This window comes from Bos indicus x Bos taurus, chromosome 7 (genome assembly GCF_003369695.1).
Source record: "Bos indicus x Bos taurus breed Angus x Brahman F1 hybrid chromosome 7, Bos_hybrid_MaternalHap_v2.0, whole genome shotgun sequence".
Lineage (NCBI taxonomy): Eukaryota > Metazoa > Chordata > Mammalia > Artiodactyla > Bovidae > Bos > Bos indicus x Bos taurus.
This window is the reverse complement of record NC_040082.1, coordinates 97,783,889-97,801,685: the sequence shown is the minus strand read 5'-3', so window position 1 is coordinate 97,801,685 and position 17,797 is coordinate 97,783,889. Positions and strand designations below refer to the sequence as shown.

The 17,797-nt window shown below is 55.5% G+C and overlaps 1 protein-coding gene across 14 annotated transcripts; it reads left to right on the top strand.

Moving 5' to 3' along the window:
• The first annotated feature begins 4,526 nt into the window (after positions 1–4,526).
• Positions 4,527–16,476, top strand: HOOK2 (hook microtubule tethering protein 2). 14 transcript variants are annotated; one of them, XM_027547890.1, is made up of 23 exons: positions 4,593–4,676; positions 6,611–6,696; positions 6,766–6,838; positions 7,774–7,824; positions 7,923–8,055; positions 8,153–8,220; positions 8,705–8,767; positions 9,076–9,156; positions 9,258–9,418; positions 9,505–9,645; positions 10,697–10,898; positions 11,201–11,311; positions 11,421–11,508; positions 11,897–11,966; positions 13,107–13,244; positions 13,336–13,423; positions 13,515–13,520; positions 13,630–13,664; positions 15,243–15,325; positions 15,409–15,512; positions 15,680–15,790; positions 15,856–15,930; positions 16,033–16,476. In XM_027547890.1, the coding sequence occupies exons 1-23, from the start codon at positions 4,671–4,673 to the stop codon at positions 16,180–16,182; spliced, it is 2,124 nt and encodes a 707-aa protein (XP_027403691.1). In that variant the 5' UTR covers positions 4,593–4,670; the 3' UTR covers positions 16,183–16,476. The 14 variants fall into 14 exon arrangements, 11 of the variants coding, with proteins under 11 accessions (XP_027403683.1, XP_027403682.1, XP_027403681.1 ...); XM_027547889.1 differs by lacking the exon at positions 4,593–4,676 and adding an exon at positions 5,934–6,107 and having other exon boundaries at positions 15,412–15,512; positions 15,859–15,930; XM_027547885.1 differs by lacking the exon at positions 4,593–4,676 and adding an exon at positions 5,934–6,107.
• Positions 16,477–17,797: the final 1,321 nt, after the last annotated feature.

Here is a 17,797-nt window from a genome sequence, read left to right as displayed (position 1 = left end):
CTCTGTCATGGACTGTATGTGTCCTTCCTGTCCTCTCCATACGTTTATGATTGTCTCTTTCACCTCTGAGTTGTCTTTTTGAATTGATCTTGCTAGTGTGTGCACGTGTGTATGCCTTTGTGGCCTTCTCCGGTGTGTCAGGATCTAACACTGTGTCTGAACATCTCTTGTGCACCTCTTGGGGCACTTGCATTGAAAGTGACCATCCCTTATCTCTGAGTCTATCCACATGCCTGTATTGCCCACTTGTGTCTGTGTGTCCGTCCTGCCTGTTTCTGGCCTGTCACATTTGTCTCAGGACATGCAACTGTCTGCCAGGCTGTGCACTTCTCACCTGAATGTCAATATCCTTGTGTTTGTGCTTGTCAGTGTGTCCATTTTGCCTGTACGCTGAGTTCACTTATCTGTGTTACCTTTATGCTTCTGGCCTGTCAGTATCTTCGTTTGGCAGCATTTCGGTCTTCCTCTTTGGCCTACCCTGTCACCGCGTCTGCATTTGACAGCCGTCTTTACCCAGATTTGTGTCTGACCCTGTCAGTGTGTCCCCGTTTGGCAATCTGTCTGTGGCCAGGGTGACAGGAATTTTGTGTGTGTAGACTGGCTTTCTCTCGGGGTGACTGTGTATGTGTATGCTCCTTGCCGCCCCTCCAAGTCTGGCTGCTCTGGGCCGTGTTTACTCTGCCCCCAGCCGACTGCTGTCCTGCCCGGGGAGGGGCTGACTCTCCCGTCTGTCCAGCCAGGAGTCCACAGGATGTTCCCGAGACGCTGTCTCCGCCGACATCCCCTCCCTTGGGCCACCCTCGGGTCAGGACCCAGGCGTCCAGGACGGTGGGGGTGGGGCCACAGCTTATGTGGGGGGGGCATGTCAGGGCCCCGGAATGAGGGTGGGGGGGGTGGGGAGGCGACGGGCCCAACAGGTTCCGCCTCATTCCTGCCCCGCCTCTCACTTCCTGGGTGCCTGCCCCGGGCAGGGGGTGGACGGACGGGATGAACCCTATGGCCTCAGAGCGCCTGGGTGGGGCATGGACTGCCCCACAAGGACTCACTTCTGCTGGGCACCCGGCACCCAGGCCTGGGAGACAGGAGGAGCCTGGGTCCTTTTACCGACCAAGCCCCCTTCTCTGCTCCTGTGCCCAGCTCTGGAAACAAAGTTTCCCATCTATTATTCACCTAATCTCACAATGCCGCAATAAACTGCTCAAAATTATCCCCCATTTTCAGATGGGGAACCTTGAGAACCAGAGAGCAATGAGGGCAGAGGCAGGATTTGAACCCAACTCTGTACATGCCACCCAAGAGTCCCCCAGTCAGCTCACCAACAGCCTTCCCTCCCCTCTCTAAAAATGGTACGTGTGGGGAGTACGAACCCAGGCCCCCACGAGGCCCGGCTCAAGGGGGCGCCTGGCTCGCTCTGAGTCAAAAGGGGCCCCTGGATGAAATGAATAAGAAAACGGCTTTAACCGTTTCATCGCCAACGGGCTCTGCCAAAACTTCCTGTGGGCTTGAGGGGGAGGGGTTGGGGACTTGGTTCCCGGAGGGTTTTGGGGGGGTAGATACTGCCAATTCAGGGGTGGGGGAAAACGCCTCTAGTGACCTTGGTGAGAGGTGGCTAAGGGAAAACACTACACACCGACCCTCGCTGGAGGGAGAGCCCCACCCTTCAAGCTCCAGGTCCCCAGTACTGGGTTCTCAGCCCCCACTGCCTGGAAGGGGGTCTCAGAGTCCACAGCCCCCTCCCCAGGGGCTTGAGTCACCCACGGGGAAAAGCCGCGAGGGGTGAGTCACGGGGTGGAGAAGGGGGAGCGAGGTCTGCTGTGGCCAGGGGACCCTCAGGCTGGCCTGAGTCACACACGTCCCGGCCTCGCTGACCCCAGCCCCTTCCCCGGAGATTAGGAACGGGAAGCCCATTATCGGTGGACTGTGGAGTTAAAGGAAGAGCCGGGACGGGGGAGGAAGCACGCGCCCAGGCGGGCGGGAAGCTCCGGTTCCCATGGTAACTGGGGGGGGGGGTCTGTCAGCTCGGTGGCGGGGTTCCTCCCTCGTCAGGGACGGTCCCCGAGCACTGGGGAAGCCCCCGCGCGCTCTGTCGAGGGGCCACAAGTTTCAGGTCGGGCAGGAAGGGGTTAACGGCGCTGCGTCCCGCCCCACCCCCCACCCCCCCCCGCCAGGGTTTCACCCGCGCCCAACTGTCCCGGCAGGGTGGGGCTGCGCCCAGCGCTCCCCCGCGCGCCCAACCCCCGCGGCTGCCCACGCACGCACGCACGCACACACGCACGCACGCACGCAGCTAGCCTATTTCCACTCTCTCCCCGCGCTCGCAGGCACGACCGCGTCGGGCTCCACGCAGGCAGCGACCCCCGTCGTGCCTCACGTCACGCACGACGCACGCGCCCCCGCAGCGCAGGGAGCGGGGCCCAGAGCAGCAGAGCTCGGGGGTTTTTGACACCCCCGGAGCATGTCACTCTGCCTCCGCTAAGTACGCTGTCTTGTGTGACTTTGACACCCCCCCACAAGGTCACAAACTCTCGATCTACAGTGTCACACGGATACAAACCTGCCACACGTTGGCACAAACCTTCACTAATCCAGCCAGTCCCGCAGCGACTGCGGGCAGGGTCACATTGTCACACGCCGTTTGTGGTAGGGACACAGACAGGGCCATCTTCATACACAGGTGACATATACACTCCTATAAAGCCACACCAACAACACAAAGATGCAAACAGATAAAGTCTCGGACCTCAGGAATCCAGTTGTCATGCAGCCACTCCCCTCACATGGAGACTGTAGAGTCACAGACACATTGTGGGGACAGACTCGATGGTCATACTGTCCGCGTACATCACAGGGCACAGAAAGTAAGTCAAACCCACAAGGCTGCATACAGGGACACCAGATTGTCTCGGGGACATGGGCAAACCAAGGCCACCCATGACAGCCTCATGCTATCGCAGAAAAACACATGACATAAAGTAGGACACGGTCACAGAAACAAAGGCATACTGAAGTACTGATTATCAGTCATTCACTACTTACACAAAGAATGGCACAGGGATATAGACACAAAGGTTTTCCCTGGTAGCTCAGTCGGTAAAGAATCTGCCTGCAGTGCAGGAGACCCCAGTTTGATCCTTGGGTCAGGAAGATCCCCTAGCGAAGGAAATGGCAACCCACTCGTGTTTTTGCCTGGAAAATCCTATGGACAGAGGAGCTTGGCAGGCTACAGTCCATGGGGGTCCCAAGAGCCCCACACGACTTAGCGACTAAACCAGCACCAAGGTCCCATAAAGAAAAACACGTGCCCTAGTCCCTGACAGCACACCCCTCCTCCAAAAAAACCCCACCAAATCACACACGCATAGCCTGTTGTGTAAATTCCCAGGGCCTCAAGACTCACCAAGACACAGGTCGATGCAGACACAGGCCTGTGCACACACAATCACAGACCCACCATTTCTCATCTACATAGCCGTGAACACATTTCACATGGACTCAGAGATACATATACAGACACGAGGAGGGGAGGGGGTCAGGATGGGAGTCCAGGCAGAATGTCAGTGTCTGGAGTGTAGAAAACCTGCCAGAGTCCCTCATGATATGGGGTGGGGCATGGTGTCCACCCCAAGGCTGTGATCACTTTCCGAGGGGAGCGGCACCATCTCCAACAGTGTGAATTTAAGGGTCCCCATCCCAGCTCTCATGACTGGGTCTCTGCCCAGATGTGAAGGCCAGAGGGGGCGGGCGGGGGTCCAGCTGTGGCCACAGGGAGGGGTTGACTCACCCGCTTCCCAGCAGTACAGCCCAGGCTGGGCCCAGCTGTTCCTGGAAACAGAGGGGAAAGGAGGGGGTGGGGTCCCCAAACCAGCTGGGGGCTGCTGGCCCAGACCAGCATCTCTGTCCTTAATGGAGGCCTTCAGATCATTCCCCAAACTTTGGGGCTCTCTCCATCAAAATGGGGCTTTGAATCTTTTCCCCAAATAAAAGATCCCTGCTTCAGAATGAAGGTTTGTAACCGGTCTCCTTGGAGGGCGCACGGATGCCTTCAACAGCGGGGTTCCCTGTGTCCCATTATTAGGGATTGCTGCTCTTCACCACAGTAGGGAACTCCCTTTCCCCTCCAACATAAGATTCCTTGCCACCCCAAATGGAGGGTTGTGACTCCTTCAAAGTGAGGGTACCCAGACCTTCCTTTAAATCTGGGGACTTTGGGGTCCCTGAATATCTATAACGCCTATAATATCACGGCAACGTTAAAACAATTCAAGTCCATGCTCCAGATATTTAGATCCCTCCTAAACATCAAGATCCCTGCGGGTCTTGCAAATATTGGGGACCCCACTCCCAATATTTGGCGGTCCCAGCACGTCCCCCGACATTGGGTGACTACATCCTCTCACAAATATTCCCAGCCTCCCAGCCTTGCCACAGCCGTAGTTTCGGCTCACCTTCCATTTCTGCCAGGTGGCAGCCCCCCCCCCCCCGTTTCACCCTATTGGCAGCACCCTCTCCCTTGACGGGTGCGGGTAGCGAATAAATGGCAGTTGTTCTCACGCCCGCCGGAAGAAGCCCAGTCCGGAAGCCCGCACTGCCGGCCCTTGTCCCCTTCCTCCCTATTCCTTCCCTCGGCTCTGCTCCCAGAGGATGGAGACTGAAAACGACTCGGGAAGGGGATGTGGGTGTGTAGACGAGCCTCCAAGGTCCCTGCGTGTGTGCGGTCGCACGTTTGAGTGGGCTGTAAGCTGGAGTCTGTGCTAGAGTGATTGTGTTCCCGCGATACTGCGGGAAGAGGGAATGCAGGGAGGGGGTGTTAAGAGGGGAGCTATTATCATCCTGCCCAAATTGCTGGGGTAAGGGGGGGGCGCGGGTAGGAGTCGCCAGAACCAGACTCTAGGTTGCAGGGAGCAGCTCTCCTTCTTTCAGACCTAGACCCACCCCCAAAGCAGAGCCCGCCCCTCCCTCTGGGTACAGCTAATAACCTCTAATTACTACTCATTACCTCGCCCGCCCCGCGGGGGAGGGACTGCAAGGGAACTCAGGCGTCAGAGGACGCCGGCCAGGGCTTTACCCGCCTCCCAGGCCCCCAAGCCGGATCCACCCAGAACCTCTTTCCTCTCTTGCGCACCGGGAATTATGAGAGCCCTTGCTACCTACAGTCGTGGAGATTCCAACCAACTATATAGTTAAATCGCTTAGCGCAGAGCTGCATTCTGTAGGCACTCTATAAATAGTGACTGCGAGTTTATTGTTACGTAGTACTGTTAGCATTTTCCTTTTAAGCCTTCTTCACTGCCCAGGGGTCTCAGAGTAGGCCCGTCGTTTCCCCTCTAGGCTGCGTTCCTGCGGTCCGGGCGCCCCCTGGTGGGCCGAGGCGACCAGGCCGGCCCGGTAATGGGTTCTGAGGCGCAGGGCTCAGAGAGGGGAAAGGGCTGGGAAAGCTTAGTGAAGGACGGATTCAGGGTAGGCAAGTATGTCTGTTCACTACCCAGGACTAACTATCCTGCCCTTGACTTAGGACCCGAATCCCCTTGTCTACCCTTGGGCAAGACTATCAAATTCTTGCCGCTGGGAAGAAACTTTAGTGTTCCCTAAGTCCATAGAATATGTTATGGCCTGCCCTTCTCCCGCGCAAAGGCTCCGATCATAATGTGGTTAGACAGCAGAATTTCTTTCAGCTGAAGGGAAAGGACGTGAATGCGCCTGTATAACAGGGTGGGGCAACTCCACCTCGGTTGAGGAAAGACGGCGAGGTCTTCACTACCTCAAAAAGAGCTCGGGGAGGAAAAGAGGCGAGGCCACCCTTGGGATGCGCAAGGTTGGCCCAGACTGACCCCTAGCGGCACTACAGGCGCTCAAACGGCTTCCCGGATCCAACATGGCGGGTCTGAAGGCCTGAGCTGGAGCCTGGAGGAGATCACGTGTCTAGGGCGGGGCCTGCGCCTAGGGGGCGGGGCGGCGCTCTAGGCCGAGCGGGAGGTCGGGGCTGCTGGCGCTCGCTGTTGGCTGATCTGGAAGCCGCTGCGGTGGCGGGGCTGCACGGCCGGGGTCGAATCCGATCGGGAGCCATGAGCATGGACAAGGAAGAACTATGCGGGTCTCTGCTCACCTGGGTAGGTCGGGGGCGGGGCCAGGGACAGGTGTACGCCAACTTGGCTCTGTCCACTCACTCCGTCCTGGGGCTGGGAGGAGGAGGGGGTCGTCAGCCTGCTAGGTAGTTGAACTCTGGCCTGAGCACCTGCCCCGTCACGTGGCAGTTTTGCTGGAAAGCACAGGTGAGGCCACGCCCCTTTGTGGCTGGGTCTTGTAGAAGGGGAGGGCCCAGGTGAGGTGGCCTGGTCACGTGGTGCCTATGGGGACCAGGTGACTTGTGATTCTGCCCTCGCTTGGTTGCGCGGAGTTTGTTCGGCAGCGGTAGAGTAAGGCCACGCCCCCTCTGGTCGGTCCAGGTGAGCAGAGGCCACACCCCCACGGAGCTGGCTTGCTGGAGCAACTGGCCAGCAACTTCCGCCCAACCTTGTGAAGGTCCTGCTGAAAGGATAAGTCTGCGAAAGGGGCGTGGTTCCTTGGTCCCGGCCCCTGATTCTGGTTGTTGTACTTTCCTCTCCTCCCTCAGCTGCAGACGTTCAATGTCCCGCCCCCCTGTACCAGCCCCCAGGACCTGAGCAGTGGCCTGGCAGTAGCCTTTGTGCTGAACCAGATGTGAGTGGGGCTGAGGGGGAGGGTCCCAAAGGAATCCTCCAGCAGCTCATCCCACCTTCTCACCCCCAGAGACCCTTCCTGGTTCAACGAAGCGTGGCTCCAGGGCATTTCAGAGGACCCAGGTCCCAACCGGAGGCTGAAGGTGACAGGTGGACTCAGGAATGGGGGACAGACTGGTGAAGAGTTGATCAGGGACCGGTCAGTTAGATATATCCTGGGTGATGGACAGGAAGAGAGACAGTTGTATGGGGACCAGCTAACTATGTATTTGTTCATTCATTCTTGTATTAAGCAGGCCTGGGTGTGCAGCAAGGAGTAACACAGACAAAAAACTGCATACACAAGCATTAACATTGACTTGTAATAGCAGTTAGCTCTATGAAGAAATAAAAGCTGGGTCGTGAGAGACAGCCAACTGAGAATGGGTGGGTGGTTACTCTAGATGGGCTGATTTCCAATGTGAGATTTGGAGGAATGGGATTCCAGACTCCAGGAAAAATTGGAAAGGCCTTCAGTTGGGAATAAGCTTGGTGTGATCGAGAAATGAATGGCAGGGAGGTTAGAACAGAAAGCAGGAGTGTAGGCATGGTAGATGAGGTCATCAGGGACCTGGCAGGCTGGAGCAGGGAGGTAGATTCTATTTTAAGCTGTGTAAAGTCAAGAAAGGATTTTAGTAGAGGAAAGACACAAACCTGGCTGGGGCTTTGAAAAGCTCCCCCTGGCTGTTTGTAGAGGAATGGAGGGCAAGCAGCAAGACTGGAAGCTGTTGTAACCATTCACGTGAAAGAAGATGATGGTTAGGGTCAAAGGGTAGTGAGGCAGGTGGTGAGAAGTGACTGGATCTGTGGGACACGTAAATAATATGGGCAGGTGGAGAAGAAGAGCCGGCAGTCAGACAGGTCAGTCCTAGGAGGGCGGACATTGAGACAGAGAATGGGACCAAACAGGATGAGACGACCAGGGATTAGGAGGTGAGGCAGAGAAGAAGAGGATGAGCTAGACAGGTTCAGGGTGGGGTCTGCCTGGCCCCTTCTGGGGGCTTTCAGACCCTGGACACAACTCCTTGCCCTTCCCCAGGTCAGCAATCTGAAGGCGATCTTACAGAGCCTAGTAGAGTACTCTCAGGATGTGAGTAACTGTAAAGGGATTTAGTGGGTTAGGTTGGGAGGAGCGGGGCGGGGGGGAATCCTTGAGCCCCTGATACCCCTTCATCCCCCCATCCTCAGGTCCTGGGGCATCCCATTTTGGAGCAGCACCTTCCAGATGTGAGCCTCATTGGCGAGTTCTCAGACCCAGAAGAGCTTGGCAAGCTGCTTCAGCTGGTTCTGGGTTGTGCCATCAGTTGCGAGAAAAAGCAGGGTATGGGAGGTTAGGGGTGGTCCCTAATGGGAAGACCCGAGAAAACCCTCCTTGCCCCTCCGACCCTCGCCTCAGTCTCCCCCACCTTGACCCTCAGAACACATCCAGAGAATCATGACACTAGAGGAATCCGTTCAGCATGTGGTGATGGAAGCCATCCAGGAGGTAGGTGGGGGTGCCCACTGTGGGAAGGAGCTTCAGGGGAGGGGACATTTCCAGGGCAGAGGCAGCTGGGCACAGGCTCTGCCCTGGTAAGGCCTGGGCTCTGTGTGGAACTCAGTTGGCCAGATTTCTCTGTCTCATGTGTCTGCCAGCCTCTCCCAGCTCGAAGTCACAACCTACCATGCTAAAAGGGCCAGGCCTCAGGAATTCTCAGATGGTCCAGTGGTTAGGAATGAATGCTTCCACTGCCATGGCCTGGGTTCAGTTCCTTCTCTGGATCTAGGATCTCAAATACTTTACAGTGCAGCTGGGAGCTGGGGGGAAGGACCAGGACTCCCTGTTTGTTGGACATATGGGGCAGCCTCTGGACTGGGGTTGTTTTTGAAGGACAAGGATTCTTAGGCTGGATTGTAGGAATTTTGGAGTCTGCCCTCAGAGGCCCCAGCTCATCTCAGTGTTCTCCCACTGCCCTCTCCCCTCCCTCCAGCTCATGACCAAAGACACCTCTGACTCCCTGTCACCAGAAACATATGGGAACTTTGATAGCCAGGTAAAGGGTGGGGACCTTGTTAAAGTCCACCCCTATTACTGATTTTCCAGGGCTGCCTAAGGAGGAGGGGCTTGACCTTAAGCCTGTAAACCACTCCCATCCCCCAGGATCCTAGTCTCTTGCCAGGTCCCCAGGGCTCCCGAGTTGCCTTTCCTCCAGTCCCCTCAGGTCCAAGCTCTCTCTTAGATCTGAGGGTTTGTCAGCTCCCTCTGCTCTGTCCCTGGAGATCCCAGCCTCCCTTTCTGCATCCTCCTCCCCTGGATCCCTGAATTTTTTTCTTCTCCCCGTCCCTCCACTCCTCTCATCAGTCCCGCAGGTACTACTTCCTGAGTGAGGAGGCTGATGAGGGGGACGAGCTGCGGCAGCGCTGTTTGGATCTGGAGCGGCAGGTGGGGCCGAGATGGGAGTTCTCAGGTGCTCCCAGGGTAGGGTTGCCCGCACAGCCTCCCCTCCCAGCTCCAGCTTATCTGTATGCCCTGCCTGCCCGCAGCTGGTTCTCCTGTCAGAGGAGAAGCAGAGCCTGGCTCAGGAAAATTCGGTTCTAAGGGAGCGGGTGGGCAGGCCCGAGGATGAGGGCGCCAGCGGCCTCACTGCCAAGAAGCTGCTGCTCCTGCAGACCCAGTTGGAGCAGCTGCAGGAAGAGAACTTCAGGTATGGCCAGGCGGGGGACAGGGCCAGCAGACCAGGGGCCTGGGGCAGGTACAGTCCCTTTATGTGACGCTTCCGCCATCCCCCAGGCTGGAGAGTGGCAGGGAGGACGAGCGCATGCGCTGTGTGGAGCTGGAGCGGGAGGTTGCCGAGCTGCAGCAGCGGAACCAAGCGCTGACCAGCCTGGCCCAGGAGGCACAGGCTCTGAAGGATGAGATGGATGAGCTTCGGTGAGTGGCAGGTCCCCACTGCCAGATTGCCTCTCTGACGTCACTGTACCTCTGTAACCCCCAAATTCCTAGTGAGCCCTCACAATGCCCCATAGACTCTAAAGTACTGCCCTGAACACTGCAACACTATCCTGGAACCCATCATGTCCTCTGGAGAACACCAAAGTCCCTGGATCCATGGTGGCCCCCCAGGACCCCACGATGCAATAACTTTGCCCTTGGTGACACCTCTGGCCCCCCATCTCATGACTATCCCTTCTTATGATGCCACAGCATCCCTGAAACCGCAAAGTGCATTGTGGGCCCCCATAGTACCCACCCCTGAACCTCAATGTGCCTTCTGTAGCCTCAAAGAGCTCCCTTGTGATCCCTATGACACCTCTGTAATGTTAAAAGTTCCTAGTGAGCCCCTACCATATCTTCAAGAACCCCATATTGCTGTGCCTCAGAGATCTCCCATGACCCCTCCATGGCCCCTGCACCCACAATGCCCTTATTGGCCCCACAGCCATCTCATGACCCCAGAGTGTCCAAGGAGGCTCCTCAGATCCTCTGGGCCCCATCATTCCTCTTGTAACCCCAGTCGTTTTGTGTCTTCCAGAAAACCCCTGATTTTAATCTTGGGGTAACCATTGATGTTTGGGGCTTCCCAGGTGGCTCACTGGTAAAGAATCTGCCTGCCAGTGTGGGAGACACATGAGATGTGGGTTCCATCCCTAGGTCGGGGAGATCCCCTGGAGAAGGAAATGGCAACCCACTCCAGTATTCTTGCCTAGAAAAATCGCATGGACAGAGGAGCCGTGGGGTCCCAAAGAGTCAGACATGACTGAGCCACCGAGCACGAACACAACCATTTATGTTTAGGTCTTCCTTTATGCTCCCTAATGATCCCCCAACATCACCAGGCCCCGCTGACCCCTGACCTTCGTGAACCAAATGCCCAAGGCTGACCTGACACCTTTCCCTGCCCTGAGGGCCTCGCATCCAAGCTGAACCCTAGCAGACCCAAGCAGACCCCCACCTCCTCTTCCCACTTGCCCCGGCCCCCCAGGCAGTCCTCCGAGCGTGCCGGGCAGCTGGAAGCCACGCTGAACAGCTGCAGGCGCCGCCTGGGCGAGCTGCGGGAGCTTCGGCGGCAGGTGCGGCAGCTGGAGGAGTGCAACGCCAGCCACGCGGAGCGCACACGACAGCTGGAGGAAGAACTACGCAGGGCCGGATCCCTGCGTGCCCAGCTAGAGGCGCAGCGGCGACAGGTGTGGGTGGGAGCCTGGACCCGGACTGGGGTGGGGTCTCCTCTCGGCTGGCTACTGACTTTGGCCTACCCTCAGCAGAGTGCTGAGCCAGTCCACCCAGAGCCCGCCCCCTCGTTTACGTAGAGGCCACACCCTCTAGACTGGACAGCTCTGCTGTAGCTTTGCAAGCCCCGCCTCTTCACTTAAGCCCCGCCTCTTCCAAGTCTCTTTCTGCTGGTCCCTCTGGCCCCGCCCTTTCACCTTGTACTCAGTCCCTGTCCCTCCCTCTCACCCTGTAGTCTTCTCCCCTCGCCTCTGTTCAGGTTCAGGAACTGCAGGGCAAACGGCAAGAGGAGGCCATGAAGGCTGAGAAATGGCTATTCGAGTGCCGCAATCTGGAGGAAAAGTATGAGTCGGTGACAAAGGAGAAGGAGGTGAGACTGAGGTCCTACTGCCCAAGCCTCACCCTGCCCATCAAGGCAAAGCCCATTTCCCAGGAGGCCGATCCTGCCTCAAGTGGCCTGTTGCACCCTGTCCCTCCAGCGGCTGTTGGCAGAGCGGGACTCCCTGCGGGAGGCCAATGAGGAGCTGCGCTGCGCCCAGATGCAGCCTCGGGGGCTGGCCCAGGCCGGTGAGTTGGAGGTTCATCCCAGGGCCTGGGAGAACGCTGGCCTGGAGCCTTACCTGGCCACATGCGCTGTTAGGGCAAACAGAAAAGGCAGTGCCCAGGGCTTGTCTAGTTTGGGGTCGCAGAGCGAGGCCATGCTGGAGGGAGTCTCAAGTGGAAAGAGGTGATGTGGCCCAATGGAAAGCAGCAAGAGCTGTCCTTCGGGGCTCTAAGGGGGTGAGCAAAGGCAAACTCAGGCCAAATATCATGGCTCCCTTTCAAGCTGGGTGTGGGGTTTGTGTCAAGTCAGGCATTGGCCAAACTTGAGTCCCCAAAGATGCTTCATCCAAGGATCCTAGGGACGGGGACAAGAACTGTGGCACCACCTGAAGACTTTTCTCACATTCTCCAGACCCCTCACTGGATCCCACCTCACCGGCTGTGGGAAACTTAGCAGCTGAGATCCTTCCTGCAGAGCTCAGGTATCCAGGGGTCAGTCACTCAGAGCTCTGGTCCCACTGGAGCCTGCCAGTTCCCACCCTGAACCCCGTTCCCACCCTCAACCCCATCCCCAAAGCAGGTACTTACCACTTGCCAGACCTGCTCAGCTTGGTTCCCAAGTCCTAGCTGAGCTTTTTTTCCTCCACCCTATGGACTGTAGTCAGAGAAGGCAATGACACCCCACTCCAGTACTCTTGCCTGGAAAATCCCATGGACGGAGGAGCCTGGTAGGCTCCAGTCCATGGGGTCGCTGGGAGTCGGATACGACTGAGTGACTTCACTTTCACTTTTCACTTTCATGCATTGGAGAAGGAAATGGCAACCTACTCCAGTGTTCTTGCCTGGAGAATCCCAGGGACGGGGGAGCCTGGTGGGCTGCCGTCTATGGGGTCACACATAGTCGGACACGACTGAAGTGACTTAGCATAGCATAGCATGGACTGTAGTCCACCAGGCTTCTCCATCCATGGAATTCTCCAGGCAAGAATACTGGAATTGGTTGCCATTCCCTTCTCCAGGGGAATCTTCCTGACCCAGGGATCCAACCCAGGTCTCCTACATTGCAAGCAGATTCTTAACCATCTGAGCCACCAGGGGAGTCCTTTATGCTCACCCACTTCTAATTCTGCTTTTACCTGTCTGGGACTCTAGCCCTGTTGGTGGCTCCCCTCACCTCTTTGGGATCGACCCTCAGTGCACCAATTAGATCCAACTTATCTGTCTCCACTGCCCAGGCAAAAATCCTTTGCCGGGCACCGCCCACATCAGGTTCTGCCCCCAGGACACAGCCCTGTTCTCAGTGTATTCCCTACTGGGATCAGTGTCCTATATCCTGCCCACATGAACTCCCAGTCCAGCTTTCCTCTTTGCAGTGTTTTCCTATCCTGGAGCCCCATCTCAGTGCTCATGGCTCCGTCCACTTTGTGCCACCCCACCAGCGCTCCGCCCACCCACTCCTAGGCTCAGTCCCAGGTACTCTAACCCTACTCTAGGGTCTGACTGGGCCCTTCCCCTGGGCTTTGTCCCTCTCCCGGCCCCGTCCACCCAGTTTCCCTCCTGGAGCCCTGTAGGCCTGAGTGGTGACCCATCCCCAGCCCTGCTCACTCCTTCCCCATCCCCAGGGAAACACTCCTGCGACTTCAATTGGAGAACAAGCGCCTGTGCCAGCAGGAGGCGGCCGACAGGGAACGGCAGGAGGAGCTGCAGCGCCACCTGGAGGAGGCCAACCGTGCGCGCCACGGCCTGGAGACGCAGCACCGGTGAGGACCCTGCAGAGGAGGGCCTCCCCCTTAAGCTTGGAGGGGGAGTGAGGGAGGGCGCAGGCACTGAGCGGGGCCCCCACCTCCGCAGGCTGAACCAGCAGCAGCTGTCGGAGCTGAGGGCCCAGGTGGAGGACCTTCAGAAGGCCCTACAGGAGCAGGGGGGCAAGACTGAGGACGTGAGTGCTCACCTCCTCCCTGCCTGGCCCTCCCCTGTGCCCACCACTAACCCTCTTCTCTCTCCCCACTGCTGCCTGATGCCCCGTGAAGTCCATAGTAAGTACCTTGGGCTCAGAGTACCACTCCCGACCCTCACCCGCCAAGAAGGTTGGGACCTCTGGACACCTCATCCCCACACTCACCCAGCGCCTCTTCTCTCCTCCAGTCAATCCTGCTGAAGAAGAAGTTGGAGGAACATCTGTGAGTCGGGTGGGGGGAAAGATTGGGGCAAAGATGTAGGGGATGGATCTGGTGTCCATGGGGAGTTGTTTATGAGGCCAGGGGGTCAGCTGACACACAGACTAAAGTGTCAGCTCCCCTGGGGTCTTATAGACCAGAGGAAGGTGTGTGGAGTATTTTGGGGGAACAATTGGGAGTCACTCAGGGAATTTCAGCAAGGTTGTGTGACAAAGTGATAGTCAGCTTTTATTACTTTTTTGCATTGCAAAAAAAAAACAACTTTTTTTTTTTTTTTTCATTTTTGAAAACACAGCTCAGCTTGTGGGATCTTAGTTCCCCAACCAGGGATAAAACCTGGGCCCACAGCTGTGAAAGCTCCACGTCCTAACCACTGGACTGCTAGGGAATTCCCAAAAAATAAAGTTCTTTATTAAAAGAACTTTCTTAAATAAATAAACTATTTTAGATAGCTATCACAATTATAATTTAAAAACCAAAAGGTATACCAAGTTATACAGAAATAAAGGGTAAACATCTCAGTCTTCCCTCATTAACTCAGTTTCTGCCCCATTCCAGCCCCATTTCTATTAGTTCATTATGGAAAATTTTCTAGAATTTTTAAAGCAAATTCAAATGAATGTGAATATAGCTTTTTACTCTCATTCCTAATTTACACAAAAGGTAGTATAATATGTACACTTTGCTTTCCCTACTTAACCAGTTAACTGGGGAAATTTCTTCGTATGAATAAATAAAGGGAGACCTTATTATTAATTTCTTGATATAGCAGTTTTTGTCAGCTGGGGTTCCATGGGGAAACTGGACCTTACAGAAAATGATTTTCATGACTATTCTCTCAGTTCTGCCAAGACTGGAATGTACCTAATGCCAACCTAGAGCACAGAAAGCTATTTCCTTATAGAGGATGAATACCTGGAGGCATTAGGGCTTAATTCTGTAGAATTCTGGTCTAGAAGGGCTGGCATATAGCATTTTTTTGGTAATATCGTAATTGATTTAATTCATTCTTTCTAGGCATTTGCGATTTCAATGTGTGCAACAAAGTAAAATCTTATATATGTATCATTTTGTTTGTGTGCAAATATATCACACACACACACAAAGGAATGGGTGGCTCCCAGGGCATATGGGTTTGTAATTTTAGTAGATATAGCCGAAGGTTCACTATTAGATGTTATACCATGTTCCAAGTCCATAATACATGATATTAGTCTCACTTATAGGGACTTTGGGGTTTTGCCCCAGGTGGCAGAATGCAAACTATTAGCTTGTATTTCCTTTCTTTAGAAGAGATTTGCATTCTAGAGAGATCCCTGGCTGCTGGGTGAGGAATGGAACTAAAGAGCTGAGAATAGAAGGCTGGCAAGGGATGATGGTGCCTGGACCAGCATGTGGGCTGTGGAATGGAGAGAAGTGGACAGATGGGGGAGGGAGGGCTGGTGCAGGGGCCACCTGGTGAGGGTCATGGAGGGTCATAGCCCCCAGGCTTGGAGTCAGGTGGAGAGGTCTGCAGGAACACTTCTGGGAAGCAGAGAAATGGGCCTGGAACTGAGACTGCCTCTGGCTCCCCACCTGCAGGCAGAAGCTGCATGAAGCAGATCTGGAGCTGCAGCGGAAGCGCGAGTACATCGAGGAACTGGAGCCCCCCAACGACAGCAGCAGTGAGGGGGGCGCTCAGTGGCCTGGATGGGTGGGGGGAGCCCCCAAGCTCAGCACAGAGCTTAGGGGCCACCTTGACCCCCAGCAGCCCGGCGTATCGAGGAGCTTCAGCACAGCCTTCAAAAGAAGGACGAGGACTTACGGGCCGTGGAGGAGCGGTACCGCCGCTATGTGGACAGGGCGCGTGCGGTGAGGATGCTGGGTGCCCCAGTGGCCTCCTGCCCAGACCACTGCTGCCCACCTGGCAACTCTCTGCCTCCTGGCCCCATGCCTGTCCTGCCGCATCATGTCACAGACTTCTGCATCATGGCCGGTGGGGCCAAGGTCACCTTGACTGTGTCTTTCCCCACCCCTAGGTCATACAGACCCTGGAACCCAAGCAGCAGCCACCTGGCGGGGCTCCCCTAGATCTCCACGCCCTGAGGACACAGCTCCGGGAGCGGGACGTCCGAATTCGGCACCTGGAGGTTGGTGTCCTAACCCCTTCTCACTGCCACCAGTATATCCAGTCCCTTGACTGTTCCCTCCTTAGCAGATGGACTTTGACAAGAGTCGAAGTCAGCGGGAGCAGGAAGAAAAGCTGCTCATCAGTGCCTGGTATAATATGGTGAGTTCACCATCACCTGCCTGAAGTACTGGGAGCATGGAGGGTGCTGGTGTCCTGGAGGCTCATCTGACTCCAGCTGTGCCCCTCCCTCCCTCCCTCCAGGGCATGGCTCTACAGCAGCGAGCTGGGGAGGAGCGGGCCCCTGCCCATGCTCAGTCATTCCTGGCACAGCAGCGGCTGGCCACCAACGCTCGCCGTGGACCCCTGGGACGCCTAGCAACCCTGAACATGCGCCCTGCCGACAAGCACTGATGGATCGCAGGATCCTGCCACCTGCCCAGCTTAATCCACCCTGGATTCCCCCAACTCACAGGGGACCCAGAATTATGCCTCAGCTGGTTGCTTGAGAGCCTTGAAGTCACAGTCTCTGCCCCTTTCTCTCTCAGCTGGGACAAGAATGTAGGAGGCAGGTGGGAGGCAAGAATGGGCCTACTCTTTTTAGCAATGTGATTCTTATTCTTGATTTTCTCCCTGGGGTTAGTGAGCTGCCAGGGGATAGAGTGATTTTATATTTGAGAAGAAAAATAATAAAGACTTTTAATCTGACCTGGCTGGACTCTGGGCACTGAGGGCAGGGGGAGATGGTGGGCAAGGGATCATTGCTTTTAAGAAAAGGCTGGCTTATGTTCTTTGTTGGTTTTTTTTTTTTTTTTGGCTGAGCTGGGTCTTCATTTTGGCGCAGGATTTCTTTAGTTGTGGCGAGTGGGAGCTATTTTTGTTGTGGAGCACGGGCTCTAGAGTGTGTGGGCTCAGTAGTTGTGGCCCAGGGGCTTAGTTGTTCTGAAGTATGAGATCTTAGTTCCTCAGCCAGGGATCAAACCCAAGTCTCCTGAATTGCAAGGCAGATTCTTAACCACTGGACCACCAGGGAAGTCCCCCTTAGCTTTTATTCTAAGTGAAGTGGGAAACACAGATGGTTCTGAGCAAAGGAGGAATGTGACCTGATTCAAGTGTTCATAGGCTCCTTTTGGTCCTGTGGGAGGAACAGACTGTGGAGATGTTAGGGTCAGAGCTGAGAGACCAAGTCACTATCCACATGGGTGGTTGGATGATAGTGAGGGCTCTGGCCAGAGTGGGAATCCTAGAGGAATGGGAAATGGTTGGATTCTGGATACAATTGGAAGATTAAGCTGATGGGATTTGCTGTCCCATCACTTCATGGGAAATAAATGGGGAAACAGTGGAAACAGTGTCAGACTTTATTTTTTTGGGCTCCAAAATCACTGAAGATGGTGACTGCACCCATGAAATTAAAAGACACTTACTCCTTGGAAGGAAAGTTATGACCAACCTAGATAGCATATTGAAAAGCAGAGACATTACTTTGCCAACAAAGGTTCGTCTAGTCAAGGCTATGGTTTTTCCAGTGGTCATGTATGGATGTGAGAGTTGGACTGTGAAGAAAGCTGAGCACTGAAGAATTGATGCTTTTGAACTGTGGTGTTGGAGAAGACTCTTGAGAGTCCCTTGGACTGCAAGGAGATCCAACCAGTCCATTCTGAAGGAGATCAGCCCTGGGATTTCTTTGGAAGGAATAATGCTAAAGCTGAAACTCCAGTACTTTGGCCACCTCATGCAGAGTTGACTCATTGGAAAAGACTGATGCTGGGAGGGATTGGGGGCAGGAAGAGAAGGGGACGACAGAGGATGAGATGGCTGGATGGCATCACTGACTTGATGGACATGAGTCTGAGTGAACTCCGGGAGTTGGTGATGGACAGGGAGGCCTGGCATGGACAGGGACCCCATTCATGGGGTCGCAAATAGTCGGACACGACTGAGTGACTGAACTGAACTGAACTGATAAGGAGAAGCGATGACAGAGAGAGAGAGAACCTGGGGACTCCCCTGCCAGTCCAGCGGTTAA